The 21,707-nt window shown below is 35.8% G+C and overlaps 1 protein-coding gene across 1 annotated transcript in view; it reads left to right on the forward strand.

Moving 5' to 3' along the window:
* Positions 1-21,707, forward strand: part of TNR (tenascin R) — a 1,235,916-nt gene that overhangs the window by 1,018,970 nt on the left and 195,239 nt on the right. Inside the window, 3 exon segments of the mRNA XM_053693306.1 lie at positions 2,560-2,649; positions 12,823-13,086; positions 15,894-16,160. Coding sequence (XP_053549281.1) covers positions 2,560-2,649; positions 12,823-13,086; positions 15,894-16,160 — 621 coding nt within the window.

The following is a 21,707-nucleotide window of genomic DNA, read 5'->3' on the forward strand; positions in this document are numbered from 1 at the left end:
ACATTTCTGCAGTATTTCTTAGAATAATTTGCAATATGAAATTTTAATAACTTTTACACAATTTATCAATAACAAGTAACTATACCAATGTATTATTTTGATAAGAAAAATATTAGCATGCAGATCCCTGGGCCTAAAGGAGACACTACAAGGAAACATTTAGAGGGATCAGACGGGTAGAGGGCCCTGCCAAGAGTCGCACTGTTGTAGTCAACTCTAGAAGGTGATCTACATTTAGAGAGGTGACATTTGTATAGCTGTGCCCTAACAAAGTTGACTGATCACTAATACTTGCGGGTTGCCAATGCTTTAACACTTTAAATGATGACACATGGTCATCACCCACACAATGTATTTAGCATAGACAACAACCCCTGCACTTACCATGCATCCCTGGTGGTATAGGGCTTTGGTATGGCTCTGAGATTCTGGGGATGAAAGTTGAAGCACTTAAAAAAACAAAACAAAAAAACTATCAAACACATATTTGATATATATATATATAAAATACCTTTATAACAGGACATCAAGAGCCCTTGTTTTAAAGCCCATGTCCCCCTCTTAAAAATAAAGTTTTAATAGCAAAGGGATCTCTGGGGAAATATTGATCACCTGTCCATTTATTTGTACAGAGGCTCATGGGAGCCCCTATGTACAGATCAAACTTACATAACTGTACAAAAGACCCTTATTTATATGAGGGTATGAACTGCAAAATAGATAAACACTGGGCTGGGGATAGCTCAGCACTTAAAGGGTTAATGCTTGTATCTCTGGTAAGGGACCCATTTTTTTAACAGGCATAAAATTAGCAGATTTGCTACAATTAACTATTTCTCTGCATTTTTATTCCACCCCTCATTGTCCTAGTAAGGTGCACACAATCAAAGAGCTTTTGAAAGTCATTGCTTGAAATTATCATTGATCCGTACGGAGAGTCACTACCATGATACTATACAGCTGCAATTTTCTAATCTCACTTTCTGTACCTTAGCCTCATCAGTCATTTGAAGCAACAAAACAATATATCATGTTATGTAAATACAATGTATTCTCCTGTGTTAGGTCAGATCCTGTTGTGTGGCCCTTAGTTCCTCATGAGAGATTTATATAGCTTGACTTTACAGCACATTGGAGAACAGGGATCTGGCTTGATTGTATATTACAGCAGCAGGTAGCATTGACCTGATTATATGATACATTATGGTACTCTGACAGCTCTGACCTGACCTGATGTTGTATATTGTAAGGAACAGGGGGATTGGTGTAAATTTTCTTTATAGTACAACACAGTGATTCAGATACCGTAGACAGAGAGAGAATGAGACCTAAACAAGCACAGACTGATCCATTAATCAAGATTCAGACTCAAATACCCTGTCATAGTGTACCATAAGCAGCACGTTTTGTGGCATTCTGGCTATTCCACTTTGATAAATGATGGTACAGCTAAACCAGATTGTCAGATACAGATTTATCTTATAATTTGTCACAAGTTTGAGTTGCTTTTACATTGAAAAACAATGGTTTTTGTTATTTTTTTCTGCAAATAATATTTTCTATTTTCTTTTTTTTTGCTACTTTCTTTAGTAATGGCTCCTGCCATATTTGCTGCATAATAATTACAAATTAATAATCATGTTCATAAATAGTCATTCAAAGTTTTATTAAAAGGGACTTAGTAGTTCTTAAATAAACTTCATTAAGGAGTGAAAACTTGTTTTTCATTAAGAAGATCTTTATATATTTTTTTGTTTATTTTTAATTCTATAATGTTAAGCAGTAATGGCACAAGCTCTTAAAACACTTATACTCCATATATCTGAAAGTGCAACATTTAAAAAAAAAAATGTGTTTTTGCCTGGAAAAAAGTGTTAAAGGGACAGTCTACACTAAGGGATAGATTTATCAATGCTGAGGCGTACAGGGGCGCGTATACGCGCCCCTGTACGCCTCAGCTCGCCTGTGGCGGGGCGAAATTACCTGCAGGTTATTAACATTGCACAGGAGCGCAATTTTGTGCTCGCATGCAATCCCGCCCCCTGCCCGCGCACAGCCAATCACGCGTGGGCAGGAGCTGTCAATCTCCTCGGTCGGACTCGACCGAGGAGATTTAATTTCGCCACAATAGAGGTGGCGAAGATGTTAGGGAAGCAGCGGTCTGGTGACCGCTGCTTGATAAATCGCGGCGAGCAAGTTCTCACAAGAACTTGCTGCCGCAGGGGCTTGATAAATCTAGCCCTTAGTCTTCTTAAAGCCTTACCTTAGATTAAGCTGCAAATTACATTGCACATTTTTCAAAATAAGATATATTAATTTCTTTTTCACTTTATGCTTGTAAAAGTGTTTCTATTTCAAGTCAAGCTGCCAGAAATGTGATTAAAATTTGATGAACAAGTTCCTTACATTTAACTTGACACTAGTAGAACTGTAAGACAGACTATACAAGTTTAATGTCAGCAAAGTTTTAAGCAAAATATCTATATAAACAAAAATATAAAAAATGTAAAAAAATAAAAAAAGGGAATAACAATTGTCCTATTTTCATCTTTGCTCAAGATCTGATTCCTGGAACCGAATACGGTATAGGAATTTCTGCAGTCCGAGATAATCTACAGAGCGCCCCAGCAACTATGAATGCTCGCACTGGTAAGTCCTATCATAGTACTAAGTGTGATGTAGAGTATGATTAATATATGTAATAAAAAGTGCACATAGCTATATTACACTTGGGGAAAAAATTACTGTATTCATAGATGAAATACAGAGCTTTCAAAATCTAAATTAAGCAGACCCCTTAGGGGTTTATTTATTGGTAAATATCCAAGTTTCACAAACTATGTTAGACAGTCAGACCAATGCTATCCAAGCCACTTATTAATTTTTAATGCATTCTCACTAAATGAATACAATTATTTTTTAAAGTCAAAATTAAAGTTACATGATACCCAAATGTTGAAGCACTTGAAACAGATGCAACATAGCTGTAAAAAGCTGACTAAGTAAAAAAGGAAGATATTTTAACTTAAATTTTCTAAGTATTTATGCCCCACTGTAAATATATTTTAAGCAGCCAGTCAAGATGCTTGTCCCAGGACTTGCTAGGGAGTGTGCATCTGTCATGTGCAGGCACAGTCATGTTATTTTTCTATTCAGTTTTGTAAGTTCTATGAAATCTCATGAGATTTCAGTGACATCTCATTAAATCATAGCAAAGACAAAGCATTACCTCAGCACTGCTGATATTAATTGGTTATTGTTTTCTGGGGGTGGGGGGTAAATTGCAGCAGAACAGCAGCTGAAGTAGAACTGTTTTCACAGCACTTACTCTGGTGAGATCAATAAATTGTGAGGTAAAATATCTTCCTTTTTTACACAAGATGCTCAGGTGATATTTTCTTGTCAGCTTTTTACAGTTATGGTGCATCACTTTCAAGTGACTTAGCATATGAGTATTATGTCCCTTTAAGCTTAACTGGATAGAGCATGACATTTTAACTATTTTTTAAACAATTTCTATTTTCAAATTTGCTTAGTTCTCTTGGTATCCTTTGCTAATAACAAATCCTAGGTGAGCTCATGAGCGTGCATCTGGCATTGTTTATAGAGTGCTCTATCAACCTAGCTAGGTATACTCTATAACAAATGATACCAAGAGAACAAAGCAATTATAAAGGGACATTATACTGGTAATATAATTTAAAGGGACAATCTATACCAGAATTTTAAAAAGATAGATAATCCCTTTATTACCCATTCCCGAATTTTGCATAACCAACACAGTTATATTAATACACTTTTCACCTCTGTGATGTCCTTGTATCTAATCATCTGCAGACTGCCCCCTTATTTCAGTTCTTTTGACACACTTGAATTTTAGCCAATCGGTGCTGACTCCTAGATAACTCCACGGGCATGAGCACAATATTATCTATATGGCACACATGAACTAACGCCCTCTAGTTGTGAAAAAATGTCTAAATGCTTTCAGATAAGAGGCAGCCTTCAAGGGCTAAGAAATTAGCATATGAGCCTACCTTGGGTTAGCTTTCAACTAAGAATACCAAGAGAACAAAGCAAAATTGATTGTAAAAGTAAATTAGAAAGTTGTTTAAAATTAAATGCCCTTTCTGAATTATGAAAGTTTATTTTTTACTAGACTGTCCCTTTAACAATGCAATGTATGTTTATTATTTATTTTAACTGCTTTTTCTGCAGTTTACGTCTAATTTGGGCTTTTTATTTTCCCAGCAGAGAGCATGAAGTGTATGGCATACTTACACTGTACTCAAAATATATTATCATTTTAAAGTGAATGTAAATTTTGATGCTAAAGTGCCCGGTTTTTAAAAATTCAATTAAAAACAGGGGCACTTTAATTCATCAAAATTTATATTTCACTCCTGTTGTGAAAAAATACTTCCCTTTTAATCTTGACAGCAGCTCCAGCTTCCTCTGGTCTTCACAAGCCATTTCTGACGTCAGAAATGATGGATAGGTCATCCTCCAATCACGGCTTTCCCTTCGGGGGAATCAGTGTCTGATTCAACGCCGTGATTGGAGGAAGCCGGATTCCTCATTTTAGACCCAGGAAGAGGCTTTGCGACGGGCGGAAGAAGCTGGAGTGGCTGTGAAGTTTAAAAGGGAAGTATTTTTTCACAACAGGAGTGAAATGTAAATTTTGATGAATTAAAGTGCCACTATTTTTAATCAAATTTTTTAAAACCGGGAACTTTAGCATAAAAATTTACATTCACTTTAAAGATATTTTTAAATTAATAATAAAACAAAAAACGTTTTACAAAATGCTTTATTTTTGCCATGTTTATTGACATCTATGGTGAGAACTATTGTGCATAATATGAAGACTGTATATCATATGATCAGGCAGCTATTTCTTTTTACACAAAAATTTTGAAAATCTATTTTCCCTGCAACCGCTTATGTTAGAACTGTGAAACTTGCTGTATAACCTTATATTGTGACCTAGAGTCACAGTTCTTCATGTTGAAGGAATTGGTCACAAGCTGTGGCAGCCATATTGGTTTATTTGCTGTATACTCATATATTATGGCCTAGAGCCACATCTGATTTATTTTTTGCCTGAAAGTGTGACGTAAACAATGTTTCAAATTAGACCAATACAGCTGTGTCAGATGTATACTTCTACTTACGCTCAGTGGCTGATAGTTAATTTCTTTTAATGTTCACTGGTTGATAGATATTGTAAAGATCTCCTGTTATAGAATGCACAGAACTCATTAAGGCACCATTGTTCAACTTCAAGAACTTTTTATTAACTGAAGATAACACACCCATTTCACTGTTATACCTCATGCTTGTCCCTAGTGTTAGAATATATGAACTGCAGCAAATATAAACAGCAGCAACTGGAACAAACCATTATGATATATACATTACATCTCCCTTCTTAAAAATAAATAAAAAATAAAACAATATATATTGGATATAAAGGAATATAAATGTAAAAAAAAACAAAAAAAAAACAAGCACAAAAACAAACAAACAAAGCACACAGTTATGTAGTGTCATAGTCTTCCCAATACTTTGGCTTGATTCTCCGTCCATATCTTGAGAATCTACTGGGTGGTTCAACTTGTGCTGTTTCTGTTGTGCTAGGAAGAATCACATTGGAGCTGTGATCAGAGAGTTGTGCGGTTGGTGTTGTACTCAGTAATTGCCCCTCCTGTATGTCCACATGTGAAGCATCAGTTGAGCTTAGAGTCTCATTTATATCACTATGTGACATCCTTGGTGGTACATGAAGCACTGCATCTGGAATATTTGTAACTCCTGTATTCGAACCTCTGTTATGACGCAGATGTACTCTGTTGCGCCGATAATCTTTGCCATTCTCTGTGCGGACAATGTATGAGCGTGGTGCACTTGTTACTTTGGTTACCACTGCAGGTTTCCACCTTCCTTCTAAATTTTGCATCCTTACCCTATCGCCAAGCTCACAAGGTTTTAGAAATTTAGACCCACGATCATAGTACTGTTTCTGCCTGTTTTTTAATGTTTCCACTCGCTGTTTAACCATTGCAGGATTCTGTACTTTGGAGGCAAGTTGTGTAGGTGTTGAAGGCAAAACTGATTTCAAACGTCTACTCATTAGTAATTGTGAAGGTGATGCAATTCCATCTATTGGGGTGTTACGGTAGTTCAGAATACACAGGTATGGATCTTGATTAGTTTGGGCTGCTTTTTCCAAAATGTTCTTTGCAATTTGTACATATTTTTCAGCTAAGCCATTTGACTGTGGGTAATGTGGGCTGGACAATGTGTGTTTGAAACCCCATTCTTTTGCAAAGTTTGCAAATTTTATTGAGGAGTACTGAGGACCATTATCTGATATTAACTCATCACATATGCCATGTCTTGCCAAGACAGATTTAATGACATTTATGACTGCACTAGACTTAGTGTCTCTTAGTTGAACTATTTCAAAGTAACGACTGTAGTAGTCTACCATTATAAGATAGTTGTTATGGTTCCATGTAAATAGGTCTGATGCAATTCTTTGCCAAGCTCTCTCTGGCTGTACTCTTGTTACCATTGGCTCCTTTTGGTTTGCTCTTTGATTTTCTTGACATGTTGCACAACTATTGACCATGTCTTCTATCTGTGAATTCATTTCAGGCCAATATCAGAGATCCCTAGCACGTCTTTTACACAAGGCTATTCCAAAATGCCCTATATGCAGTTTTCTTATTATTTCTTTCCTGAGCTCCGGGGGAACCACAATTCTCTCCCCTTTAAAGACAATCCCATCAATTATTGACAGTTCTTTTCTTACATTCCAGTAAGGTTTTAAGTCAACATTCACTTTGGCTTTTGAGTTTGGCCATCCTTCCTGTATTATTGTAATCAAATTGGCCATAGTTGCATCCCTTTCTGTTGCTAGCTGTATTTCTTTAAGTTTCTCATCAGTAGCAGGTAATTGTGAAAGTACAGAGTGCACATGCTCTTCCAAGTCCCTTTCCTCTCTTTCGTCTTGACCAGGCTTAAATGTCCTTGAAAGCATATCAGCTACTGAAATTCTATTGCCAGGTACATATACTACATGCATATCATATTTTTGTATTCTTAGGATCATTCTTTGCAGCCTTGGTGGAGCGGACACAAGTGGTTTTTCCATGATGCTCATAAGTGGTTTATGATCAGTCTCAACTGTGATTTTCTGCCCATAGATGTATTGATGAAACTTTTCACAACCAATTACAATGGCCAGCATTTCTTTTTCTATTTGGGCATAGTTGCATTGCGTAGGAGTCATTGATCTGGAAGCATATGCAACAGGCCTGCCTTCCTGCATTAGGACTGCTCCTAAACCGAACTGAGAGGCATCAACCTGTATTGTTACCTCCTTCTTGGGGTCAAAATATTGTAATCCAGTTTCAGAGGAACGCACAATAAGACCTTTGACATCTTCAAAAACATTATTTATTGAGTCATTCCAGCTCCATAGTGCATCCTTTTGGAGTAGTTCTCTTAGTGGAGCTGTAGCTTCTGCTAGTCCAGGAACAAACCTTGACAGATAATTAAACATACCCAGAATGGTTTCTAATTCCTTCTTAGAGGTAGGAGGATCCAGATGTTGTATTGCTGCTATTTTCTCTGGGTCTGCTTTTAGCCCATCTTGTGACAGAATATGACCAAAATATTTAACTTGGGTAACACCGATTTGCATTTTACCTGGGTTTAACTTCATGTTTCTCTCTCGACACCGTTCCAATAGTGCACACAGATTTTGATCATGTTCTTTCCGTGTAGATCCATATACCAGAAGATCATCTATGATTACATCTACACCATGAAGGCCTTCAATGGTTTCATGTGCTTTTTTCTGAAATATTTCTTGTGCTGAGGCAATACCAAAGGGAACTCTAGTAAAGTGCCATCTTCCAAATGGTGAATTAAAAGTGGTGAGCCTACTGCTCTGTTCATCTAATTTGAGCTGCCAATATCCTGACTGAGCATCTAATACACTGAAGAATTTTGCATGTGCTAACTTGTGTGTGATGTCATCTAGAGTTGGTAAACTGCAGTGTTCTCGCATGATTTCTCTGTTTAAATCTCTTGGATCAATGCATATTCTTAAAGCACCTGAGTTTTTCTTTTCTACTGCAACCATTGAACTCACCCACTCAGTGGGCTCATCTACTTTTTTCAGCACTCCTAAATTTACCATGTGATCCAGTTCCTCTTTGAGTTTGTCGTTTATGGCAATTGGAATCCTTCTTGGTGAATGAATTACTGGATGTGCATCTGGTTTTAGTTTAATGCTGCATTCACCAGGCAAACAACCTAGCCCTTGAAACACATCTGAAAATAGTTCCTCAACATGTTGCTTAGATAAACCTTTGTTATACTGATCAACAGTCATGACTATTTTTATAAGATTTAGCTGTTTGCAGGCACTTAACCCTAAAACAGGCTTTGCTGGGGTGTCTATAACATAAAATTCCAAATTAAGTTTTTTGTTTTGTAACATGCATTGATATGAGCACTTTCCCAGTACATGCAGCCGGTGTCCTCCATAACCAACAAGTTTTGACAGACCAGATTTTTCAAGCTCACATATGTTTGCCAGCTTGTCATAATATGTGCTAGCAGGCATGCAATTTACTTGTACACCTGTATCAATCTTGAATTTAATTGGTATGTTTTGTGTGCTCACAAGAATCTCAACATATACTTCATCTTGTTCTACATTTGTTTTATCCACCATAGCTAGATAAATTGTACTTTGATCAATGTCACTATCAGTTTCATTTTCATCTTTCTCCATTTGATTCACTGACTTCCTATACTTTATAGTGTTGTTTCTGCACACCCTGGCAAAATGGTTGTTTTTCTGACATTTGTAGCATATTTTTCCCTGTGCTGGACACTGTGTATTCTTAGTGTGTTTTGTACCACATTTAGTACAGCTTCTGTAAAGAGTTTGCTCTGCACAATCCTGCAGGTTATTTGCTTTTCTGCTATGAATCAGATTACTTTCACTTTTCCTTTGCACCATGTGTAAGACTTCTGTGTCACTATGAATTAACTGCATGTGAGCTCTGGATGTTTCATATGCTCTAGCTATTTTTACTGCAGAGTTTATGGTTAGATCCTCTTCTAGCAGTAATTTTTCCTGTACTTCTCTAGAATTTGATCCCATCACAATTCTATCTTTTATCATATCATCACAGTCCTGAAAGGCACAGTCTTTAGCTATGAGATGTAGCTGTGTGACCCACTCATCTATAGATTCTGTTTTACCCTGATGTCTTTCATAAAACACTTTTCTCTGTACAGTTATGTTTTTCTTAGGATTACATTATGCCTCAAATTTCTCACATAACACATTGGGATCCTTTTTACCTTCAGCAGATATAGCTCCACTCCACTCCATGATCTGCAAATATCTCTGCCTTTTTCTCCAATACAAATGAGAAACTGTGCAGCCTTCTGCTCCTGTGTCCACTTGTCAGCATCAGGGCCAGCAAATAATAATTCCATGAGCTCTCTCCATCTTGTCCAGTGCTCAGATACATTGCCTTTATCAAAGTCCATAGGAGGCACTTGCTGTCTGCTTGCAGCCATGACAATCAAACTTAAATAAATCTGTTTACTTCTGACATCATGTAAAGATCTCCTGTTATAGAATGCACAGAACTCATGAAGGCACCATTGTTCAACTTCCAGAACTTTTTATTAACTGAAGATAACACACCCATTTCACTGTTATACCTCATGCTTGTCCCTAGTGTTAGAATATATGAACTGCAACAACTGGAACAAACCATTATGATATATACATTACAGATATTTCCTGCTAATCATCATTGGTTGAAAGGTCCTTTATACTAATGCTGTATTAGTTTAAGATTACATTTAAACAGCTTTGCATTTTTACAAACAAAAAATATACGTTTAAAGGGCGATTATAGTCAAATAATGACATGCTGTAATCTGTTAGAGCATGTCATTTTAAGACTATTGACCCTACACTATTGTGTTGTAGCGAATCATGTCCGCCCGGCATCGCTAAATGCCAACAGCATATGCTGTTGGCATTTAACATTGCACAAGCAGTTCTGGTTAACTGTTTGTGCAATGCCGCCCCCTGCAGATTCGCGTCCAATCGGCTGCTAGCAGGGGGTGTCAATCAACCCGATCGTATCCGATCGGGTAATTTGCTGGCCGCTGCCTCTGGTGCGGCAGACAAGTTAAGGAGCAGAAGTCTTAAGACAGGGTGATTAGGGGCCATTCGGCCCTTGTTAAATTGACCCTCTTATCTCTGATTCATTTTATGTTGGTCTACTAAAACTAAAAAGGTGTATGTTACAAACTATAAAGTACATCTCTACATTAAAGGAACATGAAACCCAAATATTTTTTATTTCATGATTCAGATAGAGCATGCATTTTAAAACAACTTTCCAATTTACTTCTGTTATCTAATTTGCTTTTTTCTCTTGGTATCCTTTGTTGAAAAGCATACCTAGGTAGGATCATCAGCTGAGAGCTAGCTGCTGATTGGTGGCTGCACATATATGCTACTTGCCATTGACTTGCTGATGTGTGCAGCTAGCTGCATTGCTGCATTTTTTAATAAAGGATTCCATGACAGAGAAGCAACCTTAAAGGGACAGTCTACACCAGAATCTTTATTGTTTTAAAAGATAGATAATCCCTTTATTACCCATTTCCCAGTTTTGCATAACCAACACAGTTATAATATACTTTTAACCTCTGTGATTATCTTGTATCTAAGCCTCTGCAAACTGCCCCTTTTTTCAGTTCTTTTGACAGACTTGCAGTCTAGCCAATCAGTGCCTGCTCCCAGATTACTTCACGTACACGAGCACAGTGTTATCTATATGAGATATGTGAACTAACACCCTCTAGTGGTGAAAAACTGTTAAAATGCAATCTGAAAGAGATGGGCTTCAAGGTCTAAGAAATTAGCATATGAACCTCCTAGGTTAAGCTTTCAACTAAGAAGAACTAAGAGAACAAAGCAAAATTGGTGATAAAAGTAAATTGGAAAATTGTTTAAAATTACATGCCCTATCTGAATCATGAAAGTTTATTTTGGCCTAGACTGTCCCTTTAATAATAAAAGTAAATTGGAAAGTTGTTTAAAATTGTATATTCTATCTGAATCATGAAAGAATAATTTTGGGCTTTATGTCCCTTTAATTCAATCATTTCTAAGCACGAGCGGCATAATGTGTTAGTCACAACTCTCCAGGATGAGTGGTGATTAATTGGTGTTTGGAAGTCACCTACAACATACATGAAGGTCAATTATGTACTCTTTTTAGTAAGCGTCTGTCTGTAATTCCTGTGCAATTCCAACAACACGTAGCATTTAGACTTATGATATAAGAATTATTTGTAATATGATGTCCCAGATTTAACCTTTGGGATTAGAATGTTGTGCAAACCATTCATCATTTTCTGTTACACTTGCTTTTGGTATTTAAGGAAACACTGGCATTTAAGAAATCAATGAGCTATATAAATCATATAGAAAAGTATTTTAGAATGGTTAGAACATTTAATAATTTTTTGCCCTTTTTTAATTTTTTATTTTTTATTTTCATTTATCTTCATATATTCATCACTCATGAATTATAATTGACACAATACATAGGAATTGTTATCTTGACTCCTTGCATTTTCTACCTGAACCTAGCGAGGTTATATTGAAAGTTAATCAATTTGATTACATGAAGTTTTAATAAAAAATAAAAATACATTTTAAATGACCTCTTTAAGAAGAATACACAGATTAAAAGAAATTATTACAATGCTCCTTTAAACATTGAAATAATTCATGGAGAGGTTTGTGATTTCTATACCATAGATACCCAGACCTATAAAAACAAACTATTCCCTGAACATTGCCAAGACAGTATTTTTCCATTAAAGGACCACTCAATACAGTAGAAATACATAATTAACAAGCACATAATAAAAAAGACAATGCAATAACACATACTCTGAATTTCAAATAAGCAGTAGATTTTTTTTTCTAACAAATTTTATTTTTCTCCAATTTTCTGGCCCCCTGTATCATGTGACAGACATCAGCCAATCACAGACTAATATATGTATACCCTGTGAGGTTGTACACATTCTCAGTAGGATCTTGTTCCCCAGAAAGTGTGAATATAAAAAAGACTGTGCAAAATGTGATAATATAAGTAAATTGGAAAGTGTCTTAAAACTCCATGCCCTATCTGAATCATTAAAGTTTATTTTAACTTGAGTACTAGATGATAGATTAATCATTTACCTTATTCTCTTGAAATCCTTTCTTGAAAGACAGGTAGGTAGGCTCAGGAGCATATCTAGAGGTCTATGTGGCAAAAATGTTATATATTTTCAAGACCACTAGATGGTAGGAGTTTTTGCAAATACTGCTTCCATACAATAATCCATATATGCAATTTACAGTAAACTCTTCAACTAATAATACCATGAGAACAAAGCAAATTTTATTAAAAAGGTTAATTGAAAATTGTTCTAAAATTGCATGCTCTATCTGAATAATGAAAGAAAAAAATATGTTTCATGCCCTTTTGAGTGCTAACTAATATGTAATATAATCCCAAGATTTCTGGTCACTGAGGTGTTTTTTACAGGCAGTCTAATTTACAAATGAAGCTCAGTGATTTTATATGTATTATTATACATTCTAAGATATTAAAAACAATATGTAAAACATGAACATGTGTTATGTTGTAGTTATATAGTCAAAGCTTTGTGATAACACCTTTTCTGTATCTTATGTACTCTTAGAGTTGGACAGCCCAAGTGATCTGATTGTGACCGGATCCACAGACAAGAGCATTTCTCTGGTATGGACAAAGGTTCAAGGGCCTATCGATCATTACCGTATCACTTTCACCCAGTCATCTGGCATGGCTTCTGAAATAACAGTACCCCAAGAGACTTCACAATATGAACTTACTGACCTTGAGCCAGGAACAGAATATACCATCTCTGTCACTGCTGAGAGAGGACGACAGCAGAGCAGGGAGACAACGGTGGATGCGTATACTGGTACGTTTGCATAATTGTAACCATAACATTCCTACAAACGGCACCACAACTTCATTATTCTGATAACACATACATATCTGACCATATTGGAGGTTGTCAGAGACAATAAGGCCTATCTATCAAAGTCAGGATGGAGCTTTATGCACCGTGTTTCTGGCGAGCCTGCAGGCTCGCCAGAAACAGCAGTTATGAAGCAGCAGTCACAAAGACCGCTGCTCCATAACCTGTCCGCCTGCTCTGAGCAAGCGGACAGACATTGCCCGAAATCAACCTGATCGAGTACGATCGGGTTGATTGACACCCCCCTGCTGGCGGCCCATTGGCCGCGAGTCTGCAGGGGGCGGCGTTGCACCAGTTGCTCTTGTGAGCTGCTGGTGCAATGCTGAATATGGCGAGCGTATTGCTTGCCGTATTCAGCGAGGTCTGGCGGACCTGATCCGCACTGTCGGATCAGGTCCGCCAGACTTTCATAACTAGGGGCCAATGTATTGAGGCTCATTGGATGAAATCTCCTTTAGTTTTATTTTGTTGTACAGAAAACACAAACCTCCATTTGCAGATCTTCTAAGCACCAAAAGGATTGGCAAGACGCAAAATATTATCTATAGATGTTTTTTTTGTCAGGGAATTTTTGCCTGATATTTAGTAGGTTTTATACAAGAGATAAAGGGAGACTTAAAGTGCAAAAAGAAAATGCTTTAATTTGTTACAACATTTTATTATTGCACTATGACTTGCGTATAACCAGGGCCACCCTTAGCGTTTTCCAAGCCCTGGAGAAGACAAATTAGTGCACAAAAGTAAGGGGTAGAAAGATGACAGGAAAAAAAAAAAGGAAACATCACAACACTGAGTTTCTCTCTGTAAAAAATCTATAAAAAACTTGGAACCCAGGGTCAGTTAATGGCTGTTAAAGTGACAATACCACCTTCTCCCCAATGTTTTTTGGATAGCACATCACTGGCTCTTTTAACCCCTTAGTGACCAGACTAGTTTTCCATTTGTTAACCGTTTGGGACCAGGGCTATTGTTACATTTCTGCGGTGTTTGTGTTGAGCTGTAATATTCCTCTTACTCATTTACTGTAACCACACATATTATATACCGTTTTTCTCGCCATTAAATGGACTTTCTAAAGATACCATTATTTTTATCATATCTTATAATTTACTTTAAATTTTTTTATAAAATATGATAAAAAAAATGGAAAAAAACACACTTTTCTAACTTTAACCCCCAAAATCTGTTACAAATCTACAACCAGCAAAAAATACTCATGCTAAATAGTTTCTAAATTGTGTCTTAATTTAGAAATACCCAATGTTTACATGTTCTTTGCTTTTTTTGTAAGTTATAGGGCCATAAATACAAGTAGCACTTTGCTACCATTTTTTTTTTCAAAATTAGCGCTAGTTACATTAGAACACTGATATCTGTCAGGAATCCCTGAATATCCCTTGACATGTATATATATATATATTGTTTAGTAGACAACCCAAAGTATTGATCTAGGCCCATTTTGGTATATTTCAGGCCACCATTTCACGGCCAAATGTGATCAAATAAAAAAAAATCGTTCACTTTTTCACAAACTTTTTCACAAACTTTTTCACAAACTTTAGGTTTCTCACTGAAATTATTTACAAACAGCTTTTTGGTAATTAATTATCGAGCTTGTAGGGTTCATTTTAGCTTTAGTGTAGTAGACAACCCAAGGTATTGATCTAGGCCCATTTTGGTATATTTCATGCCACCATTTCACCACCAAATGCGATAAAAAAATTTTTTTTTTCCATTTTTCACAAAGTTTTTCACAAACTTTAGGTTTCTTACTGAAATTATTTACAAACAACTTGTGCAATTATGGCACAAATGGTTGTAAATGCTTCTCTGGGATCTCCTTTGTTCAGAAATAGCAGACATATATGGCTTTGGCTTTGCTTTTTGGTAATTAGAAGGCCGCTAAATGCCGCTGTGCATCAAACGTGTATTATGGCTAGCAGTGAAGGGGTTAATTAGGTAGCTTATAGGGAGCTTGCAGGATTAATTTTAGCTTTAGTGTAGAGATCAGCCTCCCACCTGACAAATCAGACCCCCTGATCCCTCCCAAACAGCTCTCTCCCCTCCCCCACCCCACAATTGTCCCTGCCATCTTAAGTACTGGCAGAAAGTCTGCCAGTACTAAAATAAAAGCTATCTTTTTTTCAGCATATTTGTATATGCTGCTGTGTAGGATCCCCCCTTAGCCCCCAACCTCCCTGATCACCCCCAAACAGCTCTCTAACCCTCCCCATCTACCTTATTGGGGGCCATCTTGGGTACTGGCAGCTGTCTGACAGTACCCAGTTTACAATAAAATCATTACGTCCTCGGTCGTTAACTGTATTTTTTTAGAGGACGTACCCTGTACGTTGTCGGTCCTTAAGGGGTTAACATCCAGATGTTAGCATGCCCTAGACTTTTGCTCAAATGCAAAAAATTACTTTCAACTTGTAATAAGAGAGCAAAAATAAAAGCGCTATTAATTTAACTTTAGAAATGTTAGCGCACAATAGATCTAATATTTTTGCCCTCCACTTGTAATCAAACCCTATATGTCTTCTCATTGCCTATCTGTCTTTATGTATATCTTCTTTGTCTTGTCTTTGGCTCTTGGTTTATTTAACCACTTGTGTCTTTCTGTGTATGACAAAAATCTTCTTTATTCCCTTTTTTACTTTCTATTTAAAAAATATATTTTTATTTATCTAATAGGAAATAGATATTTTCCTTAAAGTTTTAATGCCAACACATTTTTTGTCTAACAGGTTTCCGTCCGATCACACAGCTTCATTTCTCTGGAATCACTGCATTTGGTGTAAATGTGTCATGGTTGGACCCATCACCTCCGGCTGATAGATTTATCCTAAGCTACATGCCCATTGGAGGCAGGGATCCTATTCAACTGTCCCTGGATGCCTCTATGCGGCAAACTAGACTAACAGATCTGGAGCCAAGCACAGAATATTTGGTCACCCTCCTACCTATCCATGGAACACTCAGAGCAGAGCTTGTGGAAGGAACAGTTACGACTGGTGAGTAATACTGCATGAGTGCTTATTTACAGTGCAGTAACGTAAAATGACCAGATTACAAGAAGTGGAGTGGTATTTAAAGCTCCTGCTCGAGCGCTAACTCCACTAAAAGTAAGCGATAACTTATTCCCCCATAGAAGTCAATGGAGCAAAAAAAGTGGAAAAAATACCTAACACCATACTCAAGCACATTTTAATGTTCTTCACATAGCAGATTATGTTCTATTTATTCATAAATATATATTTCTATGTATATCTGATGGTATTTTGGTACAATATATATCCATACCTATTTATATATATATATATATATATATATATATATATACTTAGAACATACCCTGCTATGTGCAGAACATTGTAATGTGATTGATTGGATGTGGTTGATCCAATTAATCCCTTTGGCTGATTGGATCAGCCAATAGGATAAAAGCTCAATCCTATTGGTTGATTGCAACAGCCAATAGGAATTTTTCCCCTTTAATTCCTATCAGAATATAAGGGACGACATCTTGGATGACGTACCTTAAAGGGAAACTTCATTCTACATTGACCATCGGAAGAAGCGGATGCTCCGCGCCGGATGTCTTGAAGATGAATCTGCTCCGCTTGGATGAAGATAGAAGATGCCGTCTGGATGAAGACTTCTGCCGGCTTTGATGAGGACTTCGGCCCGCTTGGATGAAGACTTCTGCCGGCTTTGATGAGGACTTCTGCCACTTGGATGAGGATGGATGTCCAGTCTTCAAAAAACTGTAAGTGGATCGTCAGGGGTTAGTGTTAATTTTTATTTTAAGGGTTTATTGGGTGGGTTTTATTTTTAGAGTAGGGACTTTGGACAGTAAAAGAGCTAAATGCCCTTTTAAGGGGGAGCTTAAAGTGAAAGTAAAGTTAACCTCATCTCTCGTTATTACTGCAAACTATTCATAAAATAAACGTAAGTTTAATTAATCATTTCTTTAAAATATCGTTATGACATTTGTTATCGATAAAAAAAAAAAAAGAAATATTTGATTTTATTTCAATTTATATCTATAAATTTGAATGATTATTAAAATTAGATAAATATAAATATTATTGACAACGAAAAAAATTAAATATTCAAACAATCGTAACATTGATTTCATTTAAATAGTTAATAATACTATTGATTAATTGCCCTAATCGTTAAAGGATGAAACAATATATACATCAATGTCGCACAAAATGAAGTATTCCATTATCAATGTTAATATAATTGTTTAATTATTTACATAAATTATAAGCAATGTTTATAAATTTTATAATAAACGATAAAGGTAGATAAAGTATAGTTCTTTGCATAATGTATAGATATAATTTTTGATGCAAATATTTATAACATAACGGCAATATAATATATTAAAGTGTTCAAATGTGATATTTCGTTTTAGCAGAGAATGAACTTTATTTAAACAATATTTTTGTTGTCATCATTTACATCGCAAACTTATCTTTAGGAGTTATGGAAAGAAGAATGCTTTATATTGATTTATTGCTTATAAGAAAATTTAAAAACAATGCTTTCAATAAACAAAAATAATGGCAATCGAATCTATTAAACAGTGCAAATGGGATACTTCTTTTTAAAAGACAATATACTTTATGTTATAAATGATTTATTTTCTTTATTTTATTCATCGCTTCTAAAGATTCTTATAAGCAAAACATAGATATAAAGCATAATTCTTTCCATAACTCGTAAAGATAATTTTGCGATGCAAATGAAGGTAACAAAAGCATTTAGCAAATAAAGAACATTCTCTACTAAAACGAAGTATACCATTTTCAATGTTTACTAGATTCTATTGACATAATTTCTATCTATTACAAGCATTATTTTTAAAGTTTATTAAAAGCAATAAATATAAAAAAAGCATATTTCTTTAACTAATTGTTAAATCTAAGCTTGAGATGGAAATGGTGATAATAACAAGAATTATATATTAAAGTAGATTATCTCCTAAAACGAAGTATCCCATTTTCACTGTTTAATAGTTTATATTGACATTGATTTAATTTATTTTAAACATTGCTTTTAAAGTTTCATAGAAGCAATAAATAGATATAAAGCATACTTCATTCCATAACTACTAAAGATAAGTTTGTGATGCAAGTGCTGATAAACAATTTTTTTTAAAATTAAAGTAAATTGTACCGTCAAAATAAGTATTCCATTAGCAACGTTTAATATATTAGATTTCCATAACTTTATTTTTATTTTAAGCATTGCTTTTTTCACTTTATTGGAAGCAATTTATTTATTTATTTTATTTATTTTATTTATTTATTTATTTATTTATTTATTTTATTCATTTATTTATAAAATATTTTACCAGGAAGGATACATTGAGATTTCTCTTGTTTTCAATTATGTCCTGGGTCCACAAAACATTGCATTGATACAATAGGGTACAATAAAATTCAAAAACAATAATAATACACAATAGATGCAAAAATTTTACATAGAACAGGTAAGAAATATATAATCAACCATGACAGGTACATTCTGTTTTGAGATATGTAGAGAGGGATCTCTTAAAGGATATTAGGCTTGGGGAAGATTTGAAAGTGTGCGAGAGGTCATTCCATAACTGTGGCGCTCGGGAAGGAAAAGGAGGATCGAGCTGCTTTCTTTTTGTATTGAGGCAAGCTAAATAATGTGCTGTTATTGGATCGGAGGTTATAGGAGGTGGGAATAGCTTGGGAGAGCATTCTGCTCAGGTAGGGTGTGAGCCTTCAAGAAAGGCACTTAAACACAAGGCAGGAAAGATGGAGGGTGCGTCTGGATTCCAGCATCAGCCAGTTTAGTTCTTTTAGCATGTCACAATGGTGGGTCTTATAGTTACATTGTAGCACAAAGCGGCAGAACGAGTTATACAATGTATTAAGTTTATTAAGGTGAGTTTGCGGTGCAGGTTGCGTATACTACGTCCCCATAATCCATGAAAGGCATCAGCATTTGCTGTTTAATCATGTACTTTACTGTAGGGCTGAGGCAAGATTTGTTTCTGTACAGGGCACCTAATTTTGGATAAAGTTTAGATGCAAGTTTTTCTATGTGGAGGCCAAAAGATAGATTAGGGTCTAAGAACATACCCAAGTATTTTAAAGAGTGGACTGCGGTTAGCTTGCAATTGGATTTTGTTTTGATGCGTAGATGGGAATTTTGTAATTTGTGTAATTTAGGCCCAGTTCCAAAGATCATTGTGACAGTTTTGTCAGTGTTTAGGAAGAGTTTGTTTTTTGAGATCCACTTTTCTACCTCTGAGAACTGCTCTTGGAGCACTGCCTCAAGCTGCGGCAGATCAAATTTGTTTGCATAGATTACCGTGTCGTCTGCGTACATGTGTACAGTTGAGGATTTGCAGACATAAGGTAAATCATTTATAAATAATGTGAATAGTAGAGGGCAGAGAATGGAACCTTGGGGAACACCACACGTGACTGGGAGAGGGAGGGAGTCACTGTTAGAAACAGAGACATATTGTGATCGATCCGATACATATGATCTAAACCAGGTTAACGGACGATCAGCAATACCAGAGTTTTTTAGTTTGAGCAGTAGTATGTTGTGGTCCACTGTGTCAAAAGCCTTAGCAAAATCAAGGAAAATAGCTACAGTTAGGTCTCCTTGTTTCATGCCAGTTTGGATGTCGTTGCAAACTTTTAGGAGGGCAGTTGTAGTAGTGATTTGGTCGAAAACCTGATTGATCAGGGGTCAGATAGTTAGAAAGTTAGTAATACTCGCATAATTGCGTATGGACGCATTTTTCTAAGATTTTTGACAATACAGGGAGAAATGATATAGGGCGATAGTAAATTGATATAAAGTATATTTCATTACATAATATACAACAACATTTTAAATTAGGGGGAGATAAAAGGCAAGTTTAAAATCCTCAACTACGCACAAAATATAGAAAAAATAACTCATTGTGTAGTTCATTAACAAATCTAGACAGGCCCAGAGGATTGTTGTCCCATAGAAAACCTCTGAATTACATTGTTTCCAATTCAGCAAAGGATTCTGGGTAAGATATGCAAATTAAGTACACAATGACATACCTTTTTACTTCAGTCTGCTTTTCAGCAGGTTCCCTTTACGCCAAAGTATCGCTGTTCACACAGCTTATAAACTTAGCTAGGGTTAGTGCAGTGATTCATAGCCATCCCAGGACAGACTGTTTCGTGGTTTTTGCCACTCATCAACTGGGTGAAGGTTAGAATCACTGCTGGGTTGATTCCGGGCAAAATACAACAACATTTTAAATTAGGGGGAGATAAAAGGCGAGTTTAAAATCCTCCACTACGCACAAAATATAGAAAAAATAACTCATTGTGTAGTTCATTAACAAATCTAGACAGGCCCAGAGGCTTGTTTTCCCATAGAAAACCTCTGAATTACATTGTTTCCAATGCAGCAAAGGATTCTGGGCCTGTCTAGATTTGTTAATGAACTACACAATGAGTTATTTTTTCTATATTTTGTGCGTAGTGGAGGATTTTAAACTCGCCTTTTATCTCCCCCTAATTTAAAATGTTGTTGTATTCTGCCCGGAATCAGGGGGAGGAGGAAGCTGCAAAAAAACGGTAAAGGTAAATATTAAATTTATTTCATTTAGGAATGATTTTTCAAAAAATAAGTTAGTGACTATAATGTTTGGCACACTATAATAGTAAAATCGGATTGATTATGCAAAAACTTTACTTTAACTTTAAGTTTCTTAGATAGGGTTTTTATTGGGGGGGGTTGGTTGTGTGGGTGGTGGGTTTTACTGTTGGGGGGTGCTTGTTTTGGGGTATTGCCCCAATGCTGATTTATTTGGGGTAATGCCCCGCAAAAGGCCCTTTTTAAGGGCCATTGGTAGTTTATTGTAGGCTAGGGTTTTTTTTATTTGGCGGGGCTTTTTTATTTTGATGGGGCTATTAGATTAGGTGTAATTCTTTTTTATTTTTGATGCTGTGGTTTTTCTTTTTTGTAACTTAGTGTTTTTTATTTTTTTGTAACTTAGCGTTTATTTTTTTGTAATTTAGTAATTTTTAAATGTAGATTTAAATAATTTGAGTAGGGTTAGGTTTTTAAATATGTAATATAGTTTATTTAATTGGTAGTTTAATGTAATTTTAGTATAATAGTTAGGGTAGGTTAAATAATAGTTTAATATAGTTTAATTTAATTTTAAAGGTAAGTTTTAATTTATTATAAGATAGGGATGAGCTAATTTTAATGTAAAGTTAGCGGGTTGTTAGGTTTAGGGGTTAATAGATCAATTTAGTTTATAGTGATGTGGGGGGCTGGCGGTTTAGGGGTTAATAGGTTTAATAAGTGGTAGTGATGTGGGAGTCCAGGGATTTAGGGGTTAATTATTATTACAGTTGAGGCGGGGTCCGGGAGTGGCGGGGATAAGGGTTAATAGCTTTATTAAAGTTGCAGTGGGGTCCGGGTGTGGCGGGATAGGGGTTAAACATTTTAGTATAGTGGTGGTGTTAGGGGTTAATACATTTATTTAGTGGCGTTGGGGTCTG

Source organism: Bombina bombina, chromosome 10 (genome assembly GCF_027579735.1).
Source record: "Bombina bombina isolate aBomBom1 chromosome 10, aBomBom1.pri, whole genome shotgun sequence".
In the NCBI taxonomy this organism is placed as follows: Eukaryota; Metazoa; Chordata; class Amphibia; order Anura; family Bombinatoridae; genus Bombina; species Bombina bombina.